The 24,080-nt window shown below is 35.6% G+C and overlaps 3 protein-coding genes across 3 annotated transcripts in view; 1 reads left to right on the forward strand and 2 right to left on the reverse strand.

Annotated features, from left to right (window-relative positions):
- The window catches only part of LOC112050323 (uncharacterized), a 36,000-nt gene extending 22,464 nt beyond the window's left edge, over nucleotides 1-13,536 (forward strand). The window contains exons 2-5 of the mRNA XM_024088572.2: nucleotides 7,808-8,018; nucleotides 9,107-9,226; nucleotides 11,649-11,792; nucleotides 13,154-13,536. Coding sequence (XP_023944340.2) covers nucleotides 7,808-8,018; nucleotides 9,107-9,226; nucleotides 11,649-11,792; nucleotides 13,154-13,359 — 681 coding nt within the window. The 3' untranslated portion in view covers nucleotides 13,360-13,536. The remainder of the gene's footprint in view (nucleotides 1-7,807; nucleotides 8,019-9,106; nucleotides 9,227-11,648; nucleotides 11,793-13,153) is intronic.
- A 1,181-nt stretch (nucleotides 13,537-14,717) lies between these two features.
- LOC112050313 (uncharacterized) lies at nucleotides 14,718-19,634 on the reverse strand. Its single transcript, XM_024088559.2, has 3 exons — nucleotides 19,377-19,634; nucleotides 18,107-18,283; nucleotides 14,718-17,452 (listed from the first exon to the last, which is right to left on the reverse strand). The coding sequence occupies exons 1-3, from the start codon at nucleotides 19,438-19,440 to the stop codon at nucleotides 17,238-17,240; spliced, it is 456 nt and encodes a 151-aa protein (XP_023944327.2). The 5' UTR covers nucleotides 19,441-19,634; the 3' UTR covers nucleotides 14,718-17,237.
- A 121-nt stretch (nucleotides 19,635-19,755) lies between these two features.
- Nucleotides 19,756-23,836, reverse strand: LOC128198036 (uncharacterized). The gene is made up of 3 exons (XM_052882019.1): nucleotides 23,283-23,836; nucleotides 21,121-21,296; nucleotides 19,756-20,058 (listed from the first exon to the last, which is right to left on the reverse strand). The coding sequence occupies exons 1-3, from the start codon at nucleotides 23,534-23,536 to the stop codon at nucleotides 19,904-19,906; spliced, it is 585 nt and encodes a 194-aa protein (XP_052737979.1). The 5' UTR covers nucleotides 23,537-23,836; the 3' UTR covers nucleotides 19,756-19,903.
- Between the last annotated feature and the right edge of the window lie 244 nt (nucleotides 23,837-24,080).

Here is a 24,080-nt window from a genome sequence, read left to right on the forward strand (position 1 = left end):
AACGAATGACCCCTAGTACGGCAATTAAAGCATAAAATGACATTATTACCATCATGAGAGGTTAAATTAGCTTGACGATTAGACTGGGTTCCTTCATTACGCATTTTAACAAATGCAGTCGTTTCATTATTTAGTCGCTGAGAATTTAGGAAAAACAGTAAATCCTCAGGTTCCTTACAATTTAATGCTTGCGCACCATTTCGAATTGTTTTGTCAAAAATACCATGAATAATACAATCTACTGCCTTTTTACCGCCGATATCGCAGCGATTTAAAAGAGCTAATTTTTCATAAAAGTAGATTTTTAAACTTTCGTTACTTTGTGAAGTGCATGCAAGCATTTCCTCTAAAAGCCGACCGTAATTTTGTTCAACTGGAAAAGCTTTACGAAGCTTTTCTTGCCATTCATCCCAACTATAATTGACAGAAGACAAAGCTTCAAACCATTTTTTTGCAAGACCTACCAGTTTTTGGAGTGCAAAATGTACGGTTTGCTTTTGGTTCCAATCATAAATATTAGCACATTCATTGACCTTTTTTATCCATCTATCTACACTTTGCAATCTACTACATGGGTCGAAATCTGGAATTACATTAACGTGATTGTTCTGTAAAATTCTATCCTTATTGGAGCTGTTCTGCATGGTCATAATAAATTTGAGTACCTCGTCTGTCATAAAATGGGATGCCAATGTTGGGCGCTGCTCCGGCTGCAATGCCGATGGGCCCGGTGACTCTACAGGCCCGGACATCTCGGGTGGGATTCCTGACTGGCTTGGCTGGACCTCATCGATGACCCATTGCGCCTGCGGGAATTCTTTACGCGCTTTGCAAGCACGCTTTCCTTTGCGTTTGGTCCTGCGCCGTACTATCGCATGACCGGTGCCTTCCATGTTCTCGATAAAAACAAAAACCAATGTTAATAGAGCGCACAATTTTTAATGTGTGGCGCGGAGACAATGAAGTATCTAAAATTGACATCTACTTGTTTACTATTTTTATTATATATATGTTTGTATTCAAGTTATCTAAACGAATCAGCGTAACTAATCGCAGTAAAGTCTGTCCTTTTTTTTTGCTTTGTAATTCACTAATTATACAGATACATAATTTCATTGTAACCAATACCTAAAAGTCCTGTCAAATTCATTAGTGTACCGATTAACTAATCATGGTTTATATAACCACAAAACACAACAACACAACACTGCATCAATAATTATGGTACACATGACCACAGTTTTTGTCACCTTTATTGCACAATAAACGTGGCGTCACCTAAAAAAAGCTCATCTGCAGCATACATAACTGCGTTATTAAACGTGGTTCACCCAACCAAAACTTATACGCAGCACACATAACTGCATTATTAAACGTGGTTCACTTATCCGCAGCACACATAACTGAATTTTTAAATGCGATTCACCTAACAAAACTTATCCGCAGCACACATAACTGCATTATTAAACGTTGTTCACTTATCCGTAGCACACATAACTGCATTTTTAAACGTGATTCACCTAACAAAACCTATCCGCAGCACACAACTGCATTATTAAACGTTGCTCACTTATCCGCAGCACACATAACTGCATTATTAAATGTTGTTCACTTATCCGTAGCACACAACTGCATTATTAAACGTTGTTCACTTATCCGCAGCACACATAACTGCATTATTAAACGTTGTTCACTTATCCGCAGCACACATAACTGCATTATGTAACGTTGTTCACTTATCCGCAGCACACCTTACTGCATTATTAAACGTTGTTCACTTATCCGCAGCACACATAACTGCATTTTTAAACGTGATTCACCTGATCAAAACTTATCCGCAGCACACATAACTGCATTATTAAACGTGGCTTACATAGCCATTGAAACTAAATCTTAATAATATGAGTGACTAGGTATAGACTTCGTTAAAATGGAAACTTGATTATATTTTTACAGTCTCTAAAGATTACTAACAGCAAACGTCAACTCAACCATTTAAGTACGTCTTATGATTACGGTTCTTAATTAAAAATTATTAAATCAATTTATTGGAAAGTAGTTGACCAAATGAAATTTTTCTATAATATTGGTTAATTGAGGGTAGGTACGGTATCAACCTCCAGTTAATAACTAATAAAGTCGTACAAACGTGAATCAAAATCTTGATAATTAATAAAAGCGATAACTTCGTCGAAACAATTGTTGGCAACAATTGTCTATATTGATAATTTGCGGGTAGCAATTAATATTATTCCCATCTATAATTAATAAAACTAAACTGGCTGTATGTTATCATAGATTATCCCAATTTGGCTATAACTGATAAAAAAAAATAATTTAATGCCGTTATAACTGTTTCATTGCCAAAGCTAGGCATTTTCACACTATAAGCCATTTGTCCATTATACCTAGCTAATGATCAAGAAATGGATTACGTACCTTCAATTGTGGGCCTGCGTGGATTACGTGTCACTTCTGAATTGTGATGATAATTATACTCCGCTAGTTTCTTACAACACTTTATTCCACCTTTTACAATTACAAATTATTACAAATTAAATAATAATATCTCTACTGTTACACTATTTCACCAAAACCACCTCTCTTCACCACACTTCCCCGAATAATCATCTTTTTTCTCCCTTCTAACACTGCTCACGCCACCAACCCCTCCAATTCCTCGTTTTGCCGCCAAACGTTCCTATTGGTCTTACAATAAATGGCGCCTTTTGTAACAGCCAATCACATCGGACCTGTCATTTTCGTTTCACAGACTACAGATTTTATCCACAGAATAAAAATATAGAGAACAAAGACTACTTTTTTATAAAAATCATGACATAAGTATCTAAGTCCTACAATCCTAATTTTAAAAATACTACCTTAACTCATTTACAAAATTTCACTCCCACTTTATCCACACGTAATATGAATATTCAGAAAAACGTGAAAGGTGACTGTCCTCCGTTCATCACCAGACCCCCTATGCAGTGACAATCCATATGGTTGGCAAGTTCTAATCAATATAAAATTTATCAAGTCCAAACACAAGGTAGCTACTGTGAACCGTCGAGGAGTTCCCTTAACTCTCCTTCATCTTCGTCACCAGACCCCTAATACAGTCACAACCTATCCAGGTGGAAAGTTCTCATCAATACAAAATTATCAAGTCAAAACACAAGGTAGCTACTGTGAACCATCGAGGAGTTCTCTTAACTATCCTTCGTCTTCATCACCAGACACCTAATACAGTCACAACCCATCTAGATGGAAAGTTCTCATCAATACAAATTTATGAAGTCCAAACACAAGGTAGCTACTGTGAACCGTTGAGGAGTTCTCTTAACTGTCCTTCGTCTTCATCATCAGACCCTTAATACAGTCATAACCCATCTAGGTGGAAAGTTCTCATCAATACAATTAAATCAAGCCCAAACAAAAGGTACCTGTTGTAAATCGTTGACGAGTTCCATCGTCTGTGTTTCGGCTCCATCATCAGACCAATTCCAGACCTTCATAAAATTGTAATGGTTTAAAATACTTTATGGAAACACTAACAAACGCACTAGCCGTCCCTACGATTTTCGAAAGTTCCCCTCGATTTCTCCAGGATGCCATCATCAGATCCTGACAAGAAAAAAATGGGACCACCCTGGAATCAAACCCTTCAAAACAAAAAAAGAATTTTCAAAATCGGTCCAGAAATGACGGAATTATCGCTGGACATACATAAAAAAAAAAAAAAAAAAAAAAAAAAAACATACATACAGCCGAACGTAGAACCTCCTCCTTTTTGGAAGTCGGTTAAAAAATTATTAAATCAATTTATTGGAAAGTAGTTGACCAAATGAAATTTTTCTATAATATTGGTTAATTGAGGGTAGGTACGGTATCAACCTCCAGTTAATAACTAATAAAGTCGTACAAACGTGAATCAAAATCTTGATAATTAATAAAAGCGATAACTTCGTCGAAACAATTGTTGGCAACAATTGTCTATATTGATAATTTGCGGGTAGCAATTAATATTATTCCCATCTATAATTAATAAAACTAAACTGGCTGTATGTTATCATAGATTATCCCAATTTGGCTATAACTGATAAAAAAAAATAATTTAATGCCGTTAGAACTGTTTCATTGCCAAAGCTAGGCATTTTCACACTATAAGCCATTTGTCCATTATACCTAGCTAATGATCAAGAAATGGATTACGTACCTTCAATTGTGGGCCTGCGTGGATTACGTGTCACTTCTGAATTGTGATGATAATTATACTCCGCTAGTTTCTTACAACACTTTATTCCACCTTTTACAATTACAAATTATTACAAATTAAATAATAATATCTCTACTGTTACACTATTTCACCAAAACCACTTCTCTTTACCACACTTCCCCGAATAATCATCTTTTTTCTCCCTTCTAACACTGCTCACGCCACCAACCCCTCCAATTCCTCGTTTTGCCGCCAAACGTTCCTATTGGTCTTACAATAAATGGCGCCTTTTGTAACAGCCAATCACATCGGACCTGTCATTTTCGTTTCACAGACTACAGATTTTATCCACAGAATAAAAATATAGAGAACAAAGACTACTTTTTTATAAAAATCATGACATAAGTATCTAAGTCCTACAATCCTAATTTTAAAAATACTACCTTAACTCATTTACAAAATTTCACTCCCACTTTATCCACACGTAATATGAATATTCAGAAAAACGTGAAAGGTGACTGTCCTCCGTTCATCACCAGACCCCCTATGCAGTGACAATCCATATGGTTGGCAAGTTCTAATCAATATAAAATTTATCAAGTCCAAACACAAGGTAGCTACTGTGAACCGTCGAGGAGTTCCCTTAACTCTCCTTCATCTTCGTCACCAGACCCCTAATACAGTCACAACCTATCCAGGTGGAAAGTTCTCATCAATACAAAATTATCAAGTCAAAACACAAGGTAGCTACTGTGAACCATCGAGGAGTTCTCTTAACTATCCTTCGTCTTCATCACCAGACACCTAATACAGTCACAACCCATCTAGATGGAAAGTTCTCATCAATACAAATTTATGAAGTCCAAACACAAGGTAGCTACTGTGAACCGTTGAGGAGTTCTCTTAACTGTCCTTCGTCTTCATCATCAGACCCTTAATACAGTCATAACCCATCTAGGTGGAAAGTTCTCATCAATACAATTAAATCAAGCCCAAACAAAAGGTACCTGTTGTAAATCGTTGACGAGTTCCATCGTCTGTGTTTCGGCTCCATCATCAGACCAATTCCAGACCTTCATAAAATTGTAATGGTTTAAAATACTTTATGGAAACACTAACAAACGCACTAGCCGTCCCTACGATTTTCGAAAGTTCCCCTCGATTTCTCCAGGATGCCATCATCAGATCCTGACAAGAAAAAAATGGGACCACCCTGGAATCAAACCCTTCAAAACAAAAAAAGAATTTTCAAAATCGGTCCAGAAATGACGGAATTATCGCTGGACATACATAAAAAAAAAAAAAAAAAAAAAAAAAAAAAAAACATACATACAGCCGAACGTAGAACCTCCTCCTTTTTGGAAGTCGGTTAAAAAATTATTAAATCAATTTATTGGAAAGTAGTTGACCAAATGAAATTTTTCTATAATATTGGTTAATTGAGGGTAGGTACGGTATCAACCTCCAGTTAATAACTAATAAAGTCGTACAAACGTGAATCAAAATCTTGATAATTAATAAAAGCGATAACTTCGTCGAAACAATTGTTGGCAACAATTGTCTATATTGATAATTTGCGGGTAGCAATTAATATTATTCCCATCTATAATTAATAAAACTAAACTGGCTGTATGTTATCATAGATTATCCCAATTTGGCTATAACTGATAAAAAAAAATAATTTAATGCCGTTATAACTGTTTCATTGCCAAAGCTAGGCATTTTCACACTATAAGCCATTTGTCCATTATACCTAGCTAATGATCAAGAAATGGATTACGTACCTTCAATTGTGGGCCTGCGTGGATTACGTGTCACTTCTGAATTGTGATGATAATTATACTCCGCTAGTTTCTTACAACACTTTATTCCACCTTTTACAATTACAAATTATTACAAATTAAATAATAATATCTCTACTGTTACACTATTTCACCAAAACCACTTCTCTTTACCACACTTCCCCGAATAATCATCTTTTTTCTCCCTTCTAACACTGCTCACGCCACCAACCCCTCCAATTCCTCGTTTTGCCGCCAAACGTTCCTATTGGTCTTACAATAAATGGCGCCTTTTGTAACAGCCAATCACATCGGACCTGTCATTTTCGTTTCACAGACTACAGATTTTATCCACAGAATAAAAATATAGAGAACAAAGACTACTTTTTTATAAAAATCATGACATAAGTATCTAAGTCCTACAATCCTAATTTTAAAAATACTACCTTAACTCATTTACAAAATTTCACTCCCACTTTATCCACACGTAATATGAATATTCAGAAAAACGTGAAAGGTGACTGTCCTCCGTTCATCACCAGACCCCCTATGCAGTGACAATCCATATGGTTGGCAAGTTCTAATCAATATAAAATTTATCAAGTCCAAACACAAGGTAGCTACTGTGAACCGTCGAGGAGTTCCCTTAACTCTCCTTCATCTTCGTCACCAGACCCCTAATACAGTCACAACCTATCCAGGTGGAAAGTTCTCATCAATACAAAATTATCAAGTCAAAACACAAGGTAGCTACTGTGAACCATCGAGGAGTTCTCTTAACTATCCTTCGTCTTCATCACCAGACACCTAATACAGTCACAACCCATCTAGATGGAAAGTTCTCATCAATACAAATTTATGAAGTCCAAACACAAGGTAGCTACTGTGAACCGTTGAGGAGTTCTCTTAACTGTCCTTCGTCTTCATCATCAGACCCTTAATACAGTCATAACCCATCTAGGTGGAAAGTTCTCATCAATACAATTAAATCAAGCCCAAACAAAAGGTACCTGTTGTAAATCGTTGACGAGTTCCATCGTCTGTGTTTCGGCTCCATCATCAGACCAATTCCAGACCTTCATAAAATTGTAATGGTTTAAAATACTTTATGGAAACACTAACAAACGCACTAGCCGTCCCTACGATTTTCGAAAGTTCCCCTCGATTTCTCCAGGATGCCATCATCAGATCCTGACAAGAAAAAAATGGGACCACCCTGGAATCAAACCCTTCAAAACAAAAAAAGAATTTTCAAAATCGGTCCAGAAATGACGGAATTATCGCTGGACATACATAAAAAAAAAAAAAAAAAAAAAAAAAAACATACATACAGCCGAACGTAGAACCTCCTCCTTTTTGGAAGTCGGTTAAAAAATAGTCATATGCTTCTTTTTCTTCTTTATTCCTGGGCCTCTTCCGCACTTGGCCAGTCATCAGCTTATTTCGTCATCATCACCATCATGATTAACAGCCGATGGACGTCCACCGCTGGACGTCCTCTTGCATGGACTTCCAAACAAAACGGTTAAAAGTTATCAGACTGTTTCATTAGTTCGGTCTTTTAGGTATGTGCGACTTGAATGCTATAGAACAGTAATGCTAGCCACAAACGGTCAATTATTCTCACGTTTCTGTAACACCCACGGCTATAATTGATCGTGTGTTGGCCACTGCGTACATGACTTGTATAGTTTGCCGCGTGGGTACTGCCGTTTGCTTTTCAGAAACGAGATAATAATTGACCATCAATGGCGACCTTAAAGATAGTGACTAGTGTTAAGTACAAGTTTACTACTTATGATTACAGAAACTACCGAGGAGTCATCTACGAAACATTTGCAGCCTACTGTACATAGTGCAAACAGTATGCACTGTGACCGCGACACAGTTCGCGTCTCACGTCAGCGTGAACACCCCCGCTCTAAGCTTTTCCCACGGAGTCGGCGATCCTGTGTCTGTACTGGAGCGACGAGCGTACCACCGGCTCCAACAAAGCCCACCAATAAGGAAATTACGAAGTTAGTAATCTAACATCTTTAGCCTACTGTACATAGTGCAGACTATATGCACTGTGACCGCGACACAGTTCTCGTCTCACGTCAGAGTGAACACCCCCGCTCTAAGCTTTTCCCACGGAGTCGGCGATCCTGTGTCTGTACTGGAGCGACGAGCGTACCACCGGCTCCAACAAAGCCCACTAATAAGGAAATTAGGAAGTAAGTAACCTGCTTAGAAACATCTGTAGCCTGTACCTCTAAGCTTTTCCCACGGAGTCGGCGATCCTGTGTCTGTACTGGAGCGTACCATCGGCTCTCACAAAGCTCACCAATAAGGAAATTACGGAGTACATAACCGGTTCCTGCATCGACGATCAATTTTGTAAAGGCGATCGTTTATCGGTCGACAGCTCGGTCAATAGCGCTGCGCCCTTTGATCTATTGTCATCGTGCTTTTATAATAGACCCAGACCCAGAGTCTGTAATGGCTACACCTTCGTAATTTTATAAAAGCAAATTAATACAAACACATATTACCTACATTAAATACATAAAAGATAATAGAAAGCCGAGCTGGTATTGTTAGAGGAATTTGGTAAAACTGTGCGTACAAAAATGATTTTTAAAAAAACCGGTTTTGAAAAGTTAATACACAAACAGCATTGCGGAAACTAGTTCCCAAAGTAATAATTACAATTACAGTATATAACTACAATTATAGCTGTTATCTGCTTTAATGTAGTCTAGACTAGACATCTGCATGATTTTCGCAAAGTAATTTGTGTAGCAGTGTCCAAACATACCTAAATGCAAAAATTACAAAAATCTAAGGACTCCTTTTGAACCTATATTGGCAATGGAACTTAGTATTATGTATCATCTGTACGTATACGTACGTACGTAGTACGTACAGATTACTGTACGTAAGGGTCGTCGGTAGACTCGACGGGGTTCTACGTTCAAAAAAACGGGGGATAACTATTCGTTAGTCCTTGATTGCGATTTTACTTGACGATAAGTGATGATGCAGTCTAAGATGGTAATGGACACGAAATTTGGCCTAAGATATACCTTATATCTAATCTATATTTTTTTCAAATTCGTTTCAGGACCAACGTCACAGAGTCATGGCGGCTATCCCCGTCAAAAGCCAGCCATACCCTTCCAAGTTGAGGACGCACACCGCGGCAACTCCTTATCAAGACCTTGGCTTTACAACAGCTATAAGGGTAAATATAATTTACTAGCGGACGCCCGCGACTTCGTCCGCGTATATTTCGTTGTCAACTTTACTACTACCCCTACCCTACCCTACCCCTACCCAACCCTACCACTACCCCAACCCTACCCTACCCAACCCCTACATCTACCCTACCCCTACATCTACCCTACCCCTACCCCCACCCTACCCCTGCCCTACCCCTACCCTACTCCTACCTTACCTACACCCTACCCCCATCCTACACCTACCCCCCTCCTACCCCTACCCCCCTCCTACCCCTACCCTTCCCGTACCCTATCCCTTTCTTACCCCTATCCAACCCGTACCCCTATCTCACGCCTATCCTACCCCTACCCTACCACTTCCCTATCCTACCCGTACCTCTACCCTACCACTACCCTACCTCTACCCCTACCCTACCACTACCCTAAACCTACCCTACCCCTACACTACCCCTACGCTTCCCTACCCGTACAATACCCTACCCTGTAACTTCTCTATCTTACTCCTACCCTTAGCAAAATCGGTCCAGTCCTTCGAGAGTGGTGGTATGACCAAGAGAAATAGAGACTTCTATGCTAATAATATAGGTAAAGTTCGTGTGGTTGTAGGAGGTAATCTCTGGATCTACTGGACCGATTTGGAAAATTGTTTTATCAATAGAAAGCTACGTTATTTGCGAGTGTCAAAGGCTATGATCCCCATATTTACACGGGAACGGGAACTACGTAAATGAAAGCGCCGGGCGTCATATAGTGGAATTTCTGCGTCTTTTAGAAATTTTGTATTATCTCCGAAACTATTTGAGTTATTAACATACTGTAAAGGGCAAATCTTATCTCCATAATGTCCTTGTGATTATTAAATAATTTATTTTAATAAGGATTAAAGTTTAGTTGTATAAATTATGACGTAAACCTAAGTATATAAAATTAATAATTTTTAAAACACAAAAGGTACTATATCTGAAAATATATAGAAGATAGATATACGGTGTCGCGGACTTTTTTGTAGAACTTTTAAAGATACATAAAGTCTCCATACATTAATTTCAATTTTACACAATAGTTAAGGCAGCGCATGCGAATAAGTCTGTTTAAGAGGATTTTCAGTCCGACCTGTATGACAAAAACTGTGATAACTCGGCTAATATATATGATACCAATATAAAATAAAGCCTTTAGCACTCCCCAATAATGTAGCATTCTACTGGTGAAAGAATTTTTAAAATCGGACCAGTAGTTCCGAAGATTACCCCATTTAAAAAATGTGACAAACTTACAAACTTACAAACTTTACCTCTTTATAATATTAGTATAGATTAATTCACATTACAAAATAACCAATTTTTTCAATTTAACTATGTTTATTTGCGATTTGGATTGTAGGTAATAAACCAGGTTTCTATAATTTTCTTTATAAAGACTGTTTTATTGGCTATCTGGAAAATTTATTCAACCCATATCTACGTGGCATCATACTAGAACGCTAATTCACTCAAGTATTAGGGTAGGTGTAGTCTTAGAGTAGGGTCAGAGGCGAATTATCCGTAAGGCAAACTAGGCACGTGCCTAGGGGCGTGTAGTTACAAGGGGCGCGCGAGCCCAGAATTTTTGAACAAATAAAGAAAATGACATATCGACGATTAAGAATTAAATGCTGATCTATAATCTAAATCTGTAATGATATATTCATAACACACCATCATCTGTCAAAACACTTTAAGGCCTATTTCCCAGAGCAGAGAGGAATCATGAATTTCGATGTTCGTTCTGTCGTCCCTCTTGATTTCTTCACAGTAATAACATCATATTTTATTCGCGCATTAGCGTAAGTACCTAGACTTTAGTAGTCCTGATCTACTAAAGTCTAGGGTTTAATGATACAATATCATCGTAATTGCAAGAACTACTAGTTAAAATTTATAGTATTTTGATGGCCATTTATGGCCGGTACAGGGGCGCCGATAAAGTGATTGCCTAGGGCGCACTGGACCTTTAATCCGCCACTGAGTAGGGTGATAAGCTAACTAGCCACAGGCGGCATTACCACCAGTCCAGACTAAGCCAACATTGACCTAAACTGGCAATCGGACTACTGGCCCCTCTAGTTAAAAACTAAAATTTCACTTGCACAGTAAGCATTGCGCGAGAGAAGTCTGTTTGCCAATACTTTTTTTAATTACTTGTCACGAAAAAAAATATAGAATCCTCCTCTCACAAAGTAGGTATACGTACCCCATTTTATTTCTAGCGCCTCTCAAATCAGAGTACCAACCTACTGCAAGGCTATTGCTGTTTTAATTTGTGAGGCATGGCAATCGGATGAGTAGTTACTGTAACAGTGAATATGGTATTGTAATAGATAGATACCCCTCAAAATCTCCGGATGAGAATTATGGGTAAAATATTTACTTTTCATGTTGATAGCTATTCCGCTACAAGTGCTGCCACCATCTCCGTATAAAGTGGACTCACCGGACCCGGAGTCCCTGTGGCCAATAGGGTTGTTCATACCGCCAGTTGCTCCTCAGCGATATGGTCCTCATCGACGGTCGGACGCCCATGTTACCGGTAAGTTAGTCTATACTTAACTAATTGACTCTACGTTGCATCCTACCCAGTAACCACCTACCCTGATAATACCATAGTCGGATGCAATTTTTGACGTCTTGGAAATAAGTTGCGGGTGTAGTTACGCGCAAAGTGAAGACACGCGAGGGAGGGGGATGCCCGTCGCCACTACGTTACTGCTGATATCTAATGCCCCATCCAGACTCTCCACGAGGCCACACGAGGGAACGCGAGTGCGAGAGTAAGGACGGTGCGCTCCGTTTTGTCGAGTTATAGGACGCGAGGGGCGAGGCGAAAGAGTCAACCAGACTCTCGGTCTCGTGCTCGCTCACATTGTTGCTCAGACCAATTATTGTATAGGACCTGTCTCGCTAGACGTTATTTTACTGTCAAAGTATATGATCAACGATCTAATGCGATTATAAAAACTGTCTCTATAGAATCGATGTTAAATAGTTGTAATCATGTTCGTCGGTTAAAGAGCTTCGTAAAAATACCTTTTTGTGTAATTGAATTGTGTAAATAACGAGCAAAAACTTCTAGTTTAGTTTAAGATATATACCAAATCTAAGCTCGTTTTCCTCAGAAAATGACAGACAATTTTGTTCGTGACTATGAATGCGATACAGGTCCTTCTATAATTGGTCTGAGCATTGTTGTTAACTTCTGCAGAGTAAGCACATGGTAAGAACGCGCGCGTTTATACCCATGGTTGAGTGGAATAACGATACGTGTTCAACTTTTATGGAACTTTACCAAATTGTAATAATAATTTGAAATCCCAAAAATCCTCATCTTGTAGATAAAAATAAAGTAAATGACGCTTGGGAGCGGATCAGCAAAAAAGTCCATTGGACTGTCTATCTGTTTTTATTTAGGTATAAACATTACAATATTGGTAGGCACATAAAGTAGCTAACGCACTTCATCACGTCCATCATGTAGCAGACGTAGAATGCAACTAAAATAAGACAGAGAGTGGGGATGGCTAGCACTTGTGAAACCTCCACTCGTCAAACCTCGTGCTGACGGGCGCCTCGCGAGAGTCTGGATGCGGCTTAAAATCTTGTATTGCGCAGCTTAACGCACTATATTCCGAAAGATCTTCAACATTAAGTACAGGCTGCAAATAACTGAATCTATAAAAGTTAAGCACAATTTAAGCACATGATAAAAGGTGATAAATCGAATAAAATTATAAGATTCATTAATAGTTAATTAATTAACTGTTGAGTCACTAAACACCTCTATAATTTACCTAAACACTAACAAATGATATTGTTCTTTACGTCTAAAGATATTAGAATCCCCCATAGTTCATAATATTTCGAACTCTACTCTAATAATAAATCTTTTTACAGGATCCGACCCAGAAGATCCTTATCTTCTAGAAGGTTCTGAAGCTGTAGCAGCAGTCACGAAGTCCACTCTCCACGGCCACCTGTACTTCCACGATATACCTCACATAGACTCTCTACTGGCCAATCAAGAAATCAGAGTCCAAAACAACCTGAAACCGCACCGCATCGCGAGTATACGACAAACATGGCCGTTCAATAGACCCTAGCACGAAAATAAAACAAACCAGTTATTATAAAATTATTGTATATTTTTGTATAAATCATATGGAATTACTCATTTTATAACTATCTATACATTATTGCATTTGTAAAAAATACATATCAAAAATATATTTGAGTCTACTTTTTAACAATATCTTTATTATACATTTTCAACCACTTTTTAGGATATATATTCTTATTATAGCTTGGCAACTTCGTTCGTAACACTCCCGATGTTTCGCGAGGGCAGGGGGGCGTGTACGACTAATGCACGTTACTTCCCCGCACGCACGATTTCACACCCGCGCAGTCTTTCCCCCTGTCGCCCGCGTATTATGGGAGGGTTATATACGAACTTGCCAGCCATTATATACATGATTTTTTCCTTTTCTTCTTCCTTTTCAAAACAAATTCCAACATAATTGAGTCTTTTACTTAGGTAGGTAACAACCTAGCATTTAGGATTTTTGAAAGTACAAGTCTCGCAGAAAAATACAACAGAATGATGTAAGTATTCATGACAGTCAAAGGACTATATATGAATATATTTATTACTATTCTAATTTGAGCTTCTAATGTTTATTATATACCTAACTATGAGACAATTGTAAAATCATCTAAAAGGTCATCAAGGTACAAATGGAATTACATTTAAGTAATACATAAATAAGGTAGGTACATACTACATAAATTTACCAATAATTTTATACAAAAATCTGCCTTAAATCTTGATAGATAACCCCGTGAACACCAGACCTTTGTGATTTTATAAAAGCTGTAAGTTTGTCAGTTCATGCTCCTAAGTCCTACCATAAGTACGGTAGCCAATCATGGAGTTTGAACCGAGGGGGCTTTGGGAGGTAGCCGGTTTTAAGGATCCAGACCCACAACCAAGTGTAAAATGAATTGTTTATGTTTTCCTCGGCATTATATTCCCAGATTGAGAAATTATATTCCCAGTCGCCAGTCACTTAGCCTCGCGGCAACCCTTCGAAAACACTATTCAATTTGAATCTTTAGCGAAGGGTTGCCATGAAACCAAGTGTTTGGCGAATGGGGATATAATTACTCATGTTACGCCGATAAAAATATAAAAATTATACTTCATACTTAGGCGGTTGAGGGTCTGGATCCTTGAAACCTGCTATCTCCCAAAGCCACCACAGTAACCAATCTAAATAATTGTTTTCAGTATTTATTCTATAATAGGAGCATGAGGTGACAAACTTTCAGCTTTTATAAAATGACGTATGTCTGGCGGTCGCTGGCTCTCCGTCTATGATCATTGACGGCAACAAATTTAAGTCTTCCATAATATTGAAATAAAAATTATAAGACTATATTATGTAGTTTTATTTTAAAAAAAAAATATTCTTTGAACTTTCAAACTGGAAAAAACTCATTAAAAAACATTGATTGTATTGTAAGTAAAACTACTTGAAATAAACAAGTTTGAATTCATTATTGTAGCTGGTTATTGTAATGAGTGTAATGACTCAACTTTATTAACCAAAATATTAATGATGGAATAGAAAAGTAGACGATAAGTATGAATCCCAGATTTTTCAGAAAATCATCTAAGTATATAGCGGACGCCTGGGACTTCAAAACCTAAAAACGTACCCACTAAACTAAAAAGTGAAAAATAACATCATAACATGTTCTACCTGCTGATCAGTATTAAGGCGGTGCTTAGCCGGTGTTGTCTTAATTTATATTAAAATTATGTTATTTTCATTTCCCCTTCTGATTTTATTTTTGCGACAAAAAGTATCTTATATTATCCTTCGTATTCTGGACTCAAATCATGTCAAGTTTCATCTAAATTCATTCAGCGTGATGCCCAGTCAAAAAAACCACGGACAGACAGACAAAACAAAATGTTTTTGGCTTCAGTACCTATCGATTATATAAAGGCCTGCAACAAAAAAAATTAAAATTTCTTCAATGTACAGAATGTAGAGTTGGGCCTGTTAGTTTTATTATAAGTAATAAGAATAGATAGAACTCCAAAACAGAAGAGATGATGACTTTCATTGTTCAATTGACTGTGGAGTCAAATAAAAAATATCAAAATATTTAAAGTGAAGAATAGAAGTAATCATTCGTCATAGCATAAAATGAAAAAATAAAACTAGTTCTACGTCATAAGTAAGTGCACAAAATTAAATCAATTATATTATTAAAATTCAATAAAGAGTTAGATCTATAACATGTACCTACTAATACAATAACAAAATTTATAATTAGCTGCATGAATTTAGTCATAGTCATAGTCATAGTCATATTTTATTCATAATTATACATATTACTCGTCACAAAATCATTATTATTATACTTAATTATAAATTGTTTATATCAATAAATTATAAAAATACTTTTAAAATCATTATACATTACAGTACTTACTAACAATATATAACAAAATAAATGTCACAAAAGTTTATTTTCTAGAAATTCGTTGTAGCTATAGAAAGTCTTCTCGACAAGCCAAGCTTTCAATTTATTTTTAAAAGTATAAATATTCGTTATATTTTTTATATTTTGTGGAATCCTATTAAAAACTTCTGGACCCATCCCTGTTACTGTCTTCGACGCTTTTTTTAATCGGTGATATTTGCCTACAAGTCTATTGGGGTATCTCATTCGCAAGTTACAATCGCTCCTCTTGACAAACTGGCTTTGATTCTGCGCTACGTATATGGCTATATTATAGATTAATAGGCAGGGCAACGTTAAAATGCCTAACGATGCAAAATACGGTCTGGCTGACGTTTCTTGCGATACGTGAGCAAGTGTCCTGACTGCGCGCTTTTGCAGTTTAAAAACGCGTTCCCACTCAGCACCGCGACCCCATATTTCAATTCCGGTGGCTTTGTACAGAAGCAAAATAGCATGCAAACGTTGCTTCTTCTGACAATGTATGTGCTACTCGCTTAAGAGCAAAACAAGCTGTAGATAATTTACCACATAATTTGTCAATATGAGAGTTCCATATTAAGCCCTCGTCAATCAGGAAACCTAAAAAGGAGGTTTTATGACTTTCAATAGAAACAGACAAAGGCCTACGTTTATGACCAGCCAGATTAAATTGTATAAACTGGGTCTTTGAGATGTTAAGGGCGAGGCCGTTTATATAAATTACAAAGTAAACTAGAGAGACAAATATATTTTTTTAAATATAATTTAGAATATGTACATATTTATAATCTCTAAAATCACAATAATAGGACGGAATAAGTACAATCACCTTGATAAGTTGAAAGTGATAAACTTAACCAATTAATATTGAATTATATTATAATGATATAATAATGGACGAAATATAAGCTTCAGATAACTATGAGCTAATCATGTATTGTATATTCATTATAAAAAATATAGATATACCTAATGGTGATAATTAATAACATGACTAATAAAATAAAGTTTTGAATATGTTACACATCAAAAGTATAAATACCAGCGGCGAAGAGTCCATTCAGGCCGATTCCCGCCAGGTTACCTTTTAAAGATCTATACATAGGTACATATTCATTATTGTAATGAATATGTATTGTATGTATGAGAAACCAGAGCTTGTATCATACGGTATAAATTTCTTTTTCTTTGTTTTGGCTTACCTTTGTCAAAATTCCATTCTTTGCCACTGTTAAATACCAAACGACTTTGCTTCTTAACCAATTTCCAAAAAGGATTAGGTTCTATATTCAGCAGTGTGTATGTTTAGTTTGAGTCACGATAGCACTGTCAAGAGTTCTTCTTACTTAACTTAATGTATAACATAGATTATGAATAAGATTTAACCCTTAAATATCACAATTTCAGAATGTTCAGTTTCAGAGTACTCGTTAAATTTATTCATATTATATTTCTACATTATTCATAATCTAAATTGGAAGTAATTGTATACTACAACTATTATGGAACCTAACATGATTATTGGTGGCACTGATATTTTGTATGCAGAGTTACATAGATCTCCATTACAGAAGCACATGTAAACTTTTTTATGATTCCACATTGTGTAGGCGCAACGCTCTTCATCATCGCTCGGTGATCGTTGAAGGCACATTCTTTGTGTTGCTGCCCCATAGTCTACAAATGAAAGATTTTAATCAAGAAAAAACTAATGATTACAAATTGCGGATTAAATACAATAGAACTAAGATGTGCACTATGACCTATCTTTATCATGTCTAAAGATATGTCAAACTGCACATGTCACTGTGGTCATGTCATGATGTTGCCATCTCATTGGACTATGTGAGTAAGGAAATAGCGAATGCACCTTTACTTGCACACACTAATTGAGCACTATAATAAAAAATAAAACAATCGGCCACTGTAACCGAAAAAAAACAATTTGGTTGGGCGCATAATCTTTTCCTTCTTTAGATATGTCATCGTACACAATGCATATTGGACCTACAGGAATGCAGAAGAAGAACTTATGTGTAATGAATTTGCAGAATTTTACCTATCACATAATTATAACAGTGTACCTTCAAAGCGAGCGACTTCAACACAAACAGAGAACAAGTCAAAAGTCAAAAATATTAATTGCCTTGTTAGTCTAGAAATTAGCCTATGTAATATTCATTACTACTGAACTATTCATTCTTTGCAAAAATTCAGCAACAAATTTTATATGAAGAGACAAACTCATTTTCAGTCACGTACCATACCAATATAAACAATAATAAACTTTGTAGTTGTAATAATTATCCCTAAGATAAATAAAGTACTCACCATCAGTCCTGAAGGCACCTGTTGTTCCTTCAATCATCTTGCCGCACCAACCAGATGGGCACGCCACAACGTGAATACCCACTTCTGCTTCTGGCTCAGTCACATTGAATGGAAATGGATCACCACAGGTGCCTTGCACACCTCTTGATCTACATTTTATACACCTTTTCTGTAGGCCTAGAAAAAGAACAGTTATCATTATCATTTCCATCATTCTCAGCCAATGGACGTCCACTGCTGGACATAGGCCTCTTGGACATGGACCAAACACAACAGTCTCAAGTCACCAGCATCCGGTGGCTCCCTGCAACTCTGTCCTTGGTCCACTTGGAGGGATCAACCAACACTGTGCTCTCCATTCTAGAACATTGAAACACTATCTGCTCAAACTATGCCTTTGACTAACCAACTTAAACTAAATAAAGCCTTCTAATAAGGAACAAGAACAGTAGGCTATTAAATCAGTATTAATATCAAGTTATGAAATCTGATTTCCAAATTACTTAATACCTGAATTTATAAATTATTGCATAACATGACTTGCTTTGAAATGGTTTAGTAGATACAATAGAAAATTTAAAAAATAATGAAATTTCAATATAACTAGTTGACCTAGCAATCTTTCTTTATATGTGATGTAACAAACAAGAGTAAAAAAAATATAAAAACTGGTCAAGAAGTTCTTGAGTTTTTAGAAGACACACAACAATTTATTTATTTGTATAAAAGAAGATTTTTATGGATATTCCATTTAATATCCTTCAGTAATTAGAAGATACAATTAAAATATACTGTACATAGTTCATCAAGACCTATAAATAACGCAGGATTGAGTTGAACGGAGTTACGGTGCGGGCAACCTTTAGTTTTACGTGATTTAGAAAGTTTCAAATAATTAGGTATGTGACATTCAGTATACAGTACTTATTTCCTACTGAAATTAATAGAAATAATTTAATTTTTAAAATGGGCAATATGTTTCTCAACTACACAATTCTAATGAAATGAAAGTAAGTTATTTTTCATCAGATCATTAGCTAAACTTTTTATTATTCAACAATACATCATATTGAAATAAACAAGGGTGTCAAAAACCTCAATAAAACCATTTTATTAAGTACTAAAATTATTTACAAAATAAGGTGAGAGAAGCGTTTGGGCGTTTCATTCAATATTAAACCCATTAATAATTAATAAACAATGTTTTACTCGCCAACTCTCACTTTACCTTGAAAAACACGTCCATGTCATTAAAATGAAGACAACTTACAATTTGCATCCCTAATCACTAACACTCCAACTAATACAAATAAAAAAACCGTTTGATAATTCATTTCTGAGATTATTTAATAAAGTTAACATTAAATATGGGATTTTATTGAACTTTTAAAACTTTTCAATAAAGTGACAGATCGCGCCATACCACATTACGCACGCACACAAACCAAGCAATCAACAAGTCCAGTGTCCGCATTCCATTATCCAATCACGGACTATGTATCAATATGAGGGAACGTCAACGTCAACTGTGAAATAAAAATGTCAACGTCAAAACTATCTTTATATATTTCTATATTTTATCTATGAAATTAGAAACTCATTACACTCGGACAATCTCAGATAAATGAGATAAATAGATAATCGATAGATCATAATATATTTATCAATTAATAAATGACGGTATAATATAATACGTATGTTATCTTAATTAACTATTGATGACCACTTTTGAAGATTTATAAAAGAAATGCTAAATACATATAGGTACTAAATATCATAAATCTGAAAGTTACCGTATTATCGATTTAAATTTAATTTTGTACTATGGTTATATAAATTTAATGGATCTGCAAATGATGCTCTCCTGTGCCAAGCCAGACATATTCCAGCGCAATAACACGACAGTGTTAAAGACAAAACAAAACTTAGATAAATAGAAAAGCGAATAAAATCTGAAACAATATATTAACTAATATTATAATTTAACTAGCGGATCCATTCAAGCTTCGCTTTGACTTATGTGCACTTCTTCCATATCCCTACCGTACCCCTACTCTACCCCTATCCTATCCCCACTCTACCCCTACCCTACCCCTAGCCTACCCTAATCCCCACCCTGCCCCCACCCTACCCCCACTCTACCACTACTATATCCCTACCCTGCTACCCTATATAAAATATGTTTGTCGCCGGCAGCCGATAACTTTCTTGCGATTGGCTGGTTGCCTATCTGTCAAGCGTAATCTCTGGAACTACTGAACTGATTTTGAAAATTCTTTTACCACTAGAAAGCCCTATACCTAATAGTCTACAAGCCCTTGGAAAAAAATAACCTGTGAAATGAACCAACGTGAATAACGCTTAAAACGCTGTTACTATATCAAAAATTACTGAGCGATATAGGTGTACGTGAGTGAATGGAATATTTCAGGTACAAATGAGAAATTAAGACTAATTATTATTGTATGGCTTTCTTATAGTGTATAGATAATTAAAAATAATTATCGAAAAACCTAGTGCCGTAAAAAAGTGGTGGTGCCGGAATAAGAAGTCAGCAATATAGGTCATGTATTACTGTACGGCATTTGAGTAATTCCTTTTGTACACTTATACAGATACTTTACCCTTGAACGCCGTACATATTTCCAGGGCACGGGTCGAAAGCTAAAGGTCGCAACCATATCCCTACACCCATATGATTTAAGGTCATTGTAAAATGTACGGCATCATGTTTAAAATATTATTTAACACGGACAATAATGTTTAATAATTATGCCGCCCAAAAGTTGTAGTTAATAATTATTTGTTTAAATAAATAATTATCGAAATGTACTGCTCAGAAATGACAGCATAGTGCTCAGAGTTATTTTTTAATATAACAGTCTTCTAAGCGTTATTCATGTTGGTTCATTTCACAGGTTAATTTTGTCCATGGGCTTGTAGTCTACAAGACTATAAATTAAATAATCCTAGGTATATCGTTCATATAAGTATTTGAGCTCATAAACACTTACCTTCATTTAAAAACCTTGATTTGGACACTATTATGACAACAGACTTCTGCATATTATGCCCATCCACAATACAAGTATATGTCCCTTCTTCACGCTTCGTGGCATGTAAGATGTATAATGAATTGTAAGCGTCAATTGTGAGGTGGGGTTCTTCTTCGCCAGAACCCATATTATTTCTAATATTCAATAATATTATTTAAAGTTTACAAAAATATTAACATTTATAATAAATATATTTGTATAAGTAGCCCTAAAAATAAGTTATAATAAAATAAAAATAAAGTTATATTTATTACTAAATATTGTATCATAGGTTAACTGCACCAATTATTATAAGCAAGTGCCTATATTGGCCCCAATAATAAATAAAATAAGGATTTGTGTGTGAAGAATGCTCTGAATGCGCGCTCTCCGCCCTCTAACTCGAAAACGGTTCAACGTTATTAAAAAAAAATTAGAAAACGAAAAATTTCTGGAATTCGATTTTCTACAATATTAATAATATATACAAATAGCGAAAACGCAACGACCTCATTGGCGAAAACGCCATAGGAAAGTAAGCACCCCTAAGTATCCATCACTGGTGCTTTCACGCTAGTCTACTGTTATAATAATAACTAGCGGACGCCTGCGACTTTGTACGCGTAGAAATCGATGTAAACTTTCAACTCCTACTTCACCCCCTTCTATTTACATTTTATCATATTTTTAAAAATAAATAGTCACAGAGTAACCAGAGTGAATCATTACAGGCAACGTACTAAGGCCAGTGAAACCTAATAAAACAAAAACGTCACGCGTCTCCTTGACAATTGCCTATAAAAACTTTTTTCATAATTTGTATTTCAAAATTTAACACTAACAACAATTACGTAAATTAATAACCAATAAAAAAATACTCCATCTTATTTCTTTAGTTTTTGTGGATAGTTTTTAAAATATTCAAAAACACAAGACGCCATTTTTCAATTGAAAATTTTTCAAATAAAATGAATAATATTGAAGATTACTGATGCGACAGTTCGTGTCGTACTGACTCGAGAATGTATTACTTTTTGAATTTCGGATTTGGAGCGACTACGACATCGTTGTGCTCCGTTTGCTCCATCTGTATATTGTTTATTAATCTGTGTAAATAGTCCACTAATTATTTTCCAAAAGTATAACTCAAAACATATAAATTATTAACTTCAACCCCATTTTAACCCTTTAGGGATAGAATTTTAAGAAATCTTGAATCACATTATTTTTATAGTATTACACATCAGGATTGTTGTTGATGCAAAATTTTGTTACATCAGCGGATGCTGATGCTGATGCAGATTTTTGTTTTAGACACCAGCGGATGCTGACGCTGATGCTGATTTAATGTTATTTTCCTAAAATGTGCTAATTTTTATGATGTTTTATATAAATTTTACATTTTCACTTATTACTATAAAAGACTTATTACTATTTCAGAAAGTTTTAATTAACCAAAAAAAATATTAATATTTACTAATTACTTAACCTAAGTATTACCAATACTGGAATTGTATTAAACGTAAATTTTATTTTAAAAACAATAGTTAAGCTGCTTTTTCAGCTTGTAATCTGTTTCGGGAAGGTTTGTATACAATTCCGGCACTGCTGAATAATTGTTCGCTGGGAATACTTGCAGGTGAAGGTTACAGGAATATCAGCATTAGCATCAGCAACGAACAATGAGGATGATGATTCTGATGCTGATGTTTAAAATGAAACTGATGATCAGCTAATACTGACGCTGATATTCGCAACAACCGTAGTACACATACCAATTTTTACAAATGGAACTTAAAAACCAAAGGCCTTTCCATACAAACTTTCAACCCCTGTTTCACCACTTTCTGATTTAAATTTCGCAACAAAAACTATCCTATAGCCTTCTTTCTATTATGGTCCCAAATCGTGCCAAGTTTTATTTTTTTATAGTTCCAGCGTGATGCCCGCTCTACATAAAATGTTGACCGGACTATCAGACAGACAGACAAAAAATTAAAAATATATATATTTTTGGCTACAGTGTCGAATTATGTTATAATGCCCTCCCAACTAAAATTTTCAAAATAACATCAATGTACAGAATTCAACCTGTTACAGTTTTATTTTAAGTATAGATAGATTATTATTCAGACACTAACCGAAATGAGGAATTTAAAATTTCATTGTCTTTGTACCACTTAACAAGGGACTCTTTTTCTAGTTCAGGACATACGATGATTAGGTGGCTATTTTCTGATAACATACGTTTACATATATATTTGAAATCTTCATTTTTTTGTATCAAACGGGCATTATGTGTTACCGAAATTACCTTATTTTCCATACTACTTAAAAATATAACTAAGTATGCGATATTATATTTTATGTTTATTCCAATAACACTGCATTTCATTACGTAGTTTTTATTGAACAATTATTTTAATATAGATTGTGCGAATATCGACCATAAACGATTAAAAAGATTATTACCGACACAAGTCATAAACCATAAACGTCAAATGATGACCATGCCATGGGAACTTAGAAGAACGTGAAATCTTTATGAAGCAGCGCCATCTACATTCTAGATTTAAGATTCCAAGATAGTAAATTCAATGACTTAAGGTGTGTATGTAATAAAATGTTTTTAGAGATTGAAACCGTATAAGCACGGCAAAAAAGCGAAAAAAAAAGAATTATTTTTCCTTTTAATTATGACGAGCAATAGGAAGAATCTGTTTGTATTTCTAAAGCAAAGGGATTATTTAAGAAAGACAGTAAGTGTACCTACATTAATTTCAACGACGATACAACAGTACGATCTAACAATCCTGAGTTCGAGCCCGGGGGGTATCAATGGAAAACTTTTTGTCTTTTTTTTTTGTTTTTCTCTATTGGTTTCTTCAACTATTACAAAATCAAAAATCTCTCTCCTTTACAAAAAATATGCATTATTA

This window comes from Bicyclus anynana, chromosome 6 (assembly GCF_947172395.1).
Source record: "Bicyclus anynana chromosome 6, ilBicAnyn1.1, whole genome shotgun sequence".
Taxonomy (NCBI): Eukaryota; Metazoa; Arthropoda; class Insecta; order Lepidoptera; family Nymphalidae; genus Bicyclus; species Bicyclus anynana.

What these genes read in the sequence shown, in the direction of transcription:
- LOC112050313 (XM_024088559.2), bottom strand. Translation starts at nt 19,440, where the DNA reads ATGAATTATCAAACGGTTTTTTTATTTGTATTAGTTGGAGTGTTAGTG. An exon ending in AGTGATTAGGGATGCAAATT is followed by an intron (nt 18,284 to 19,376) that starts GTAAGTTGTCTT and finishes TTCTTTTTCTAG; the next exon opens with GCCTACAGAAAAGGTGTATA. An exon ending in AGGTGCCTTCAGGACTGATG is followed by an intron (nt 17,453 to 18,106) that starts GTGAGTACTTTA and finishes TTTCATTTGTAG; the next exon opens with ACTATGGGGCAGCAACACAA.
- LOC128198036 (XM_052882019.1), bottom strand. Translation starts at nt 23,536, where the DNA reads ATGAAATGCAGTGTTATTGGAATAAACATAAAATATAATATCGCATAC. An exon ending in ATTTTAAATTCCTCATTTCG is followed by an intron (nt 21,297 to 23,282) that starts GTTAGTGTCTGA and finishes ATTGAATATTAG; the next exon opens with AAATAATATGGGTTCTGGCG. An exon ending in ATCAAGGTTTTTAAATGAAG is followed by an intron (nt 20,059 to 21,120) that starts GTAAGTGTTTAT and finishes ATATTGTTTCAG; the next exon opens with ATTTTATTCGCTTTTCTATT.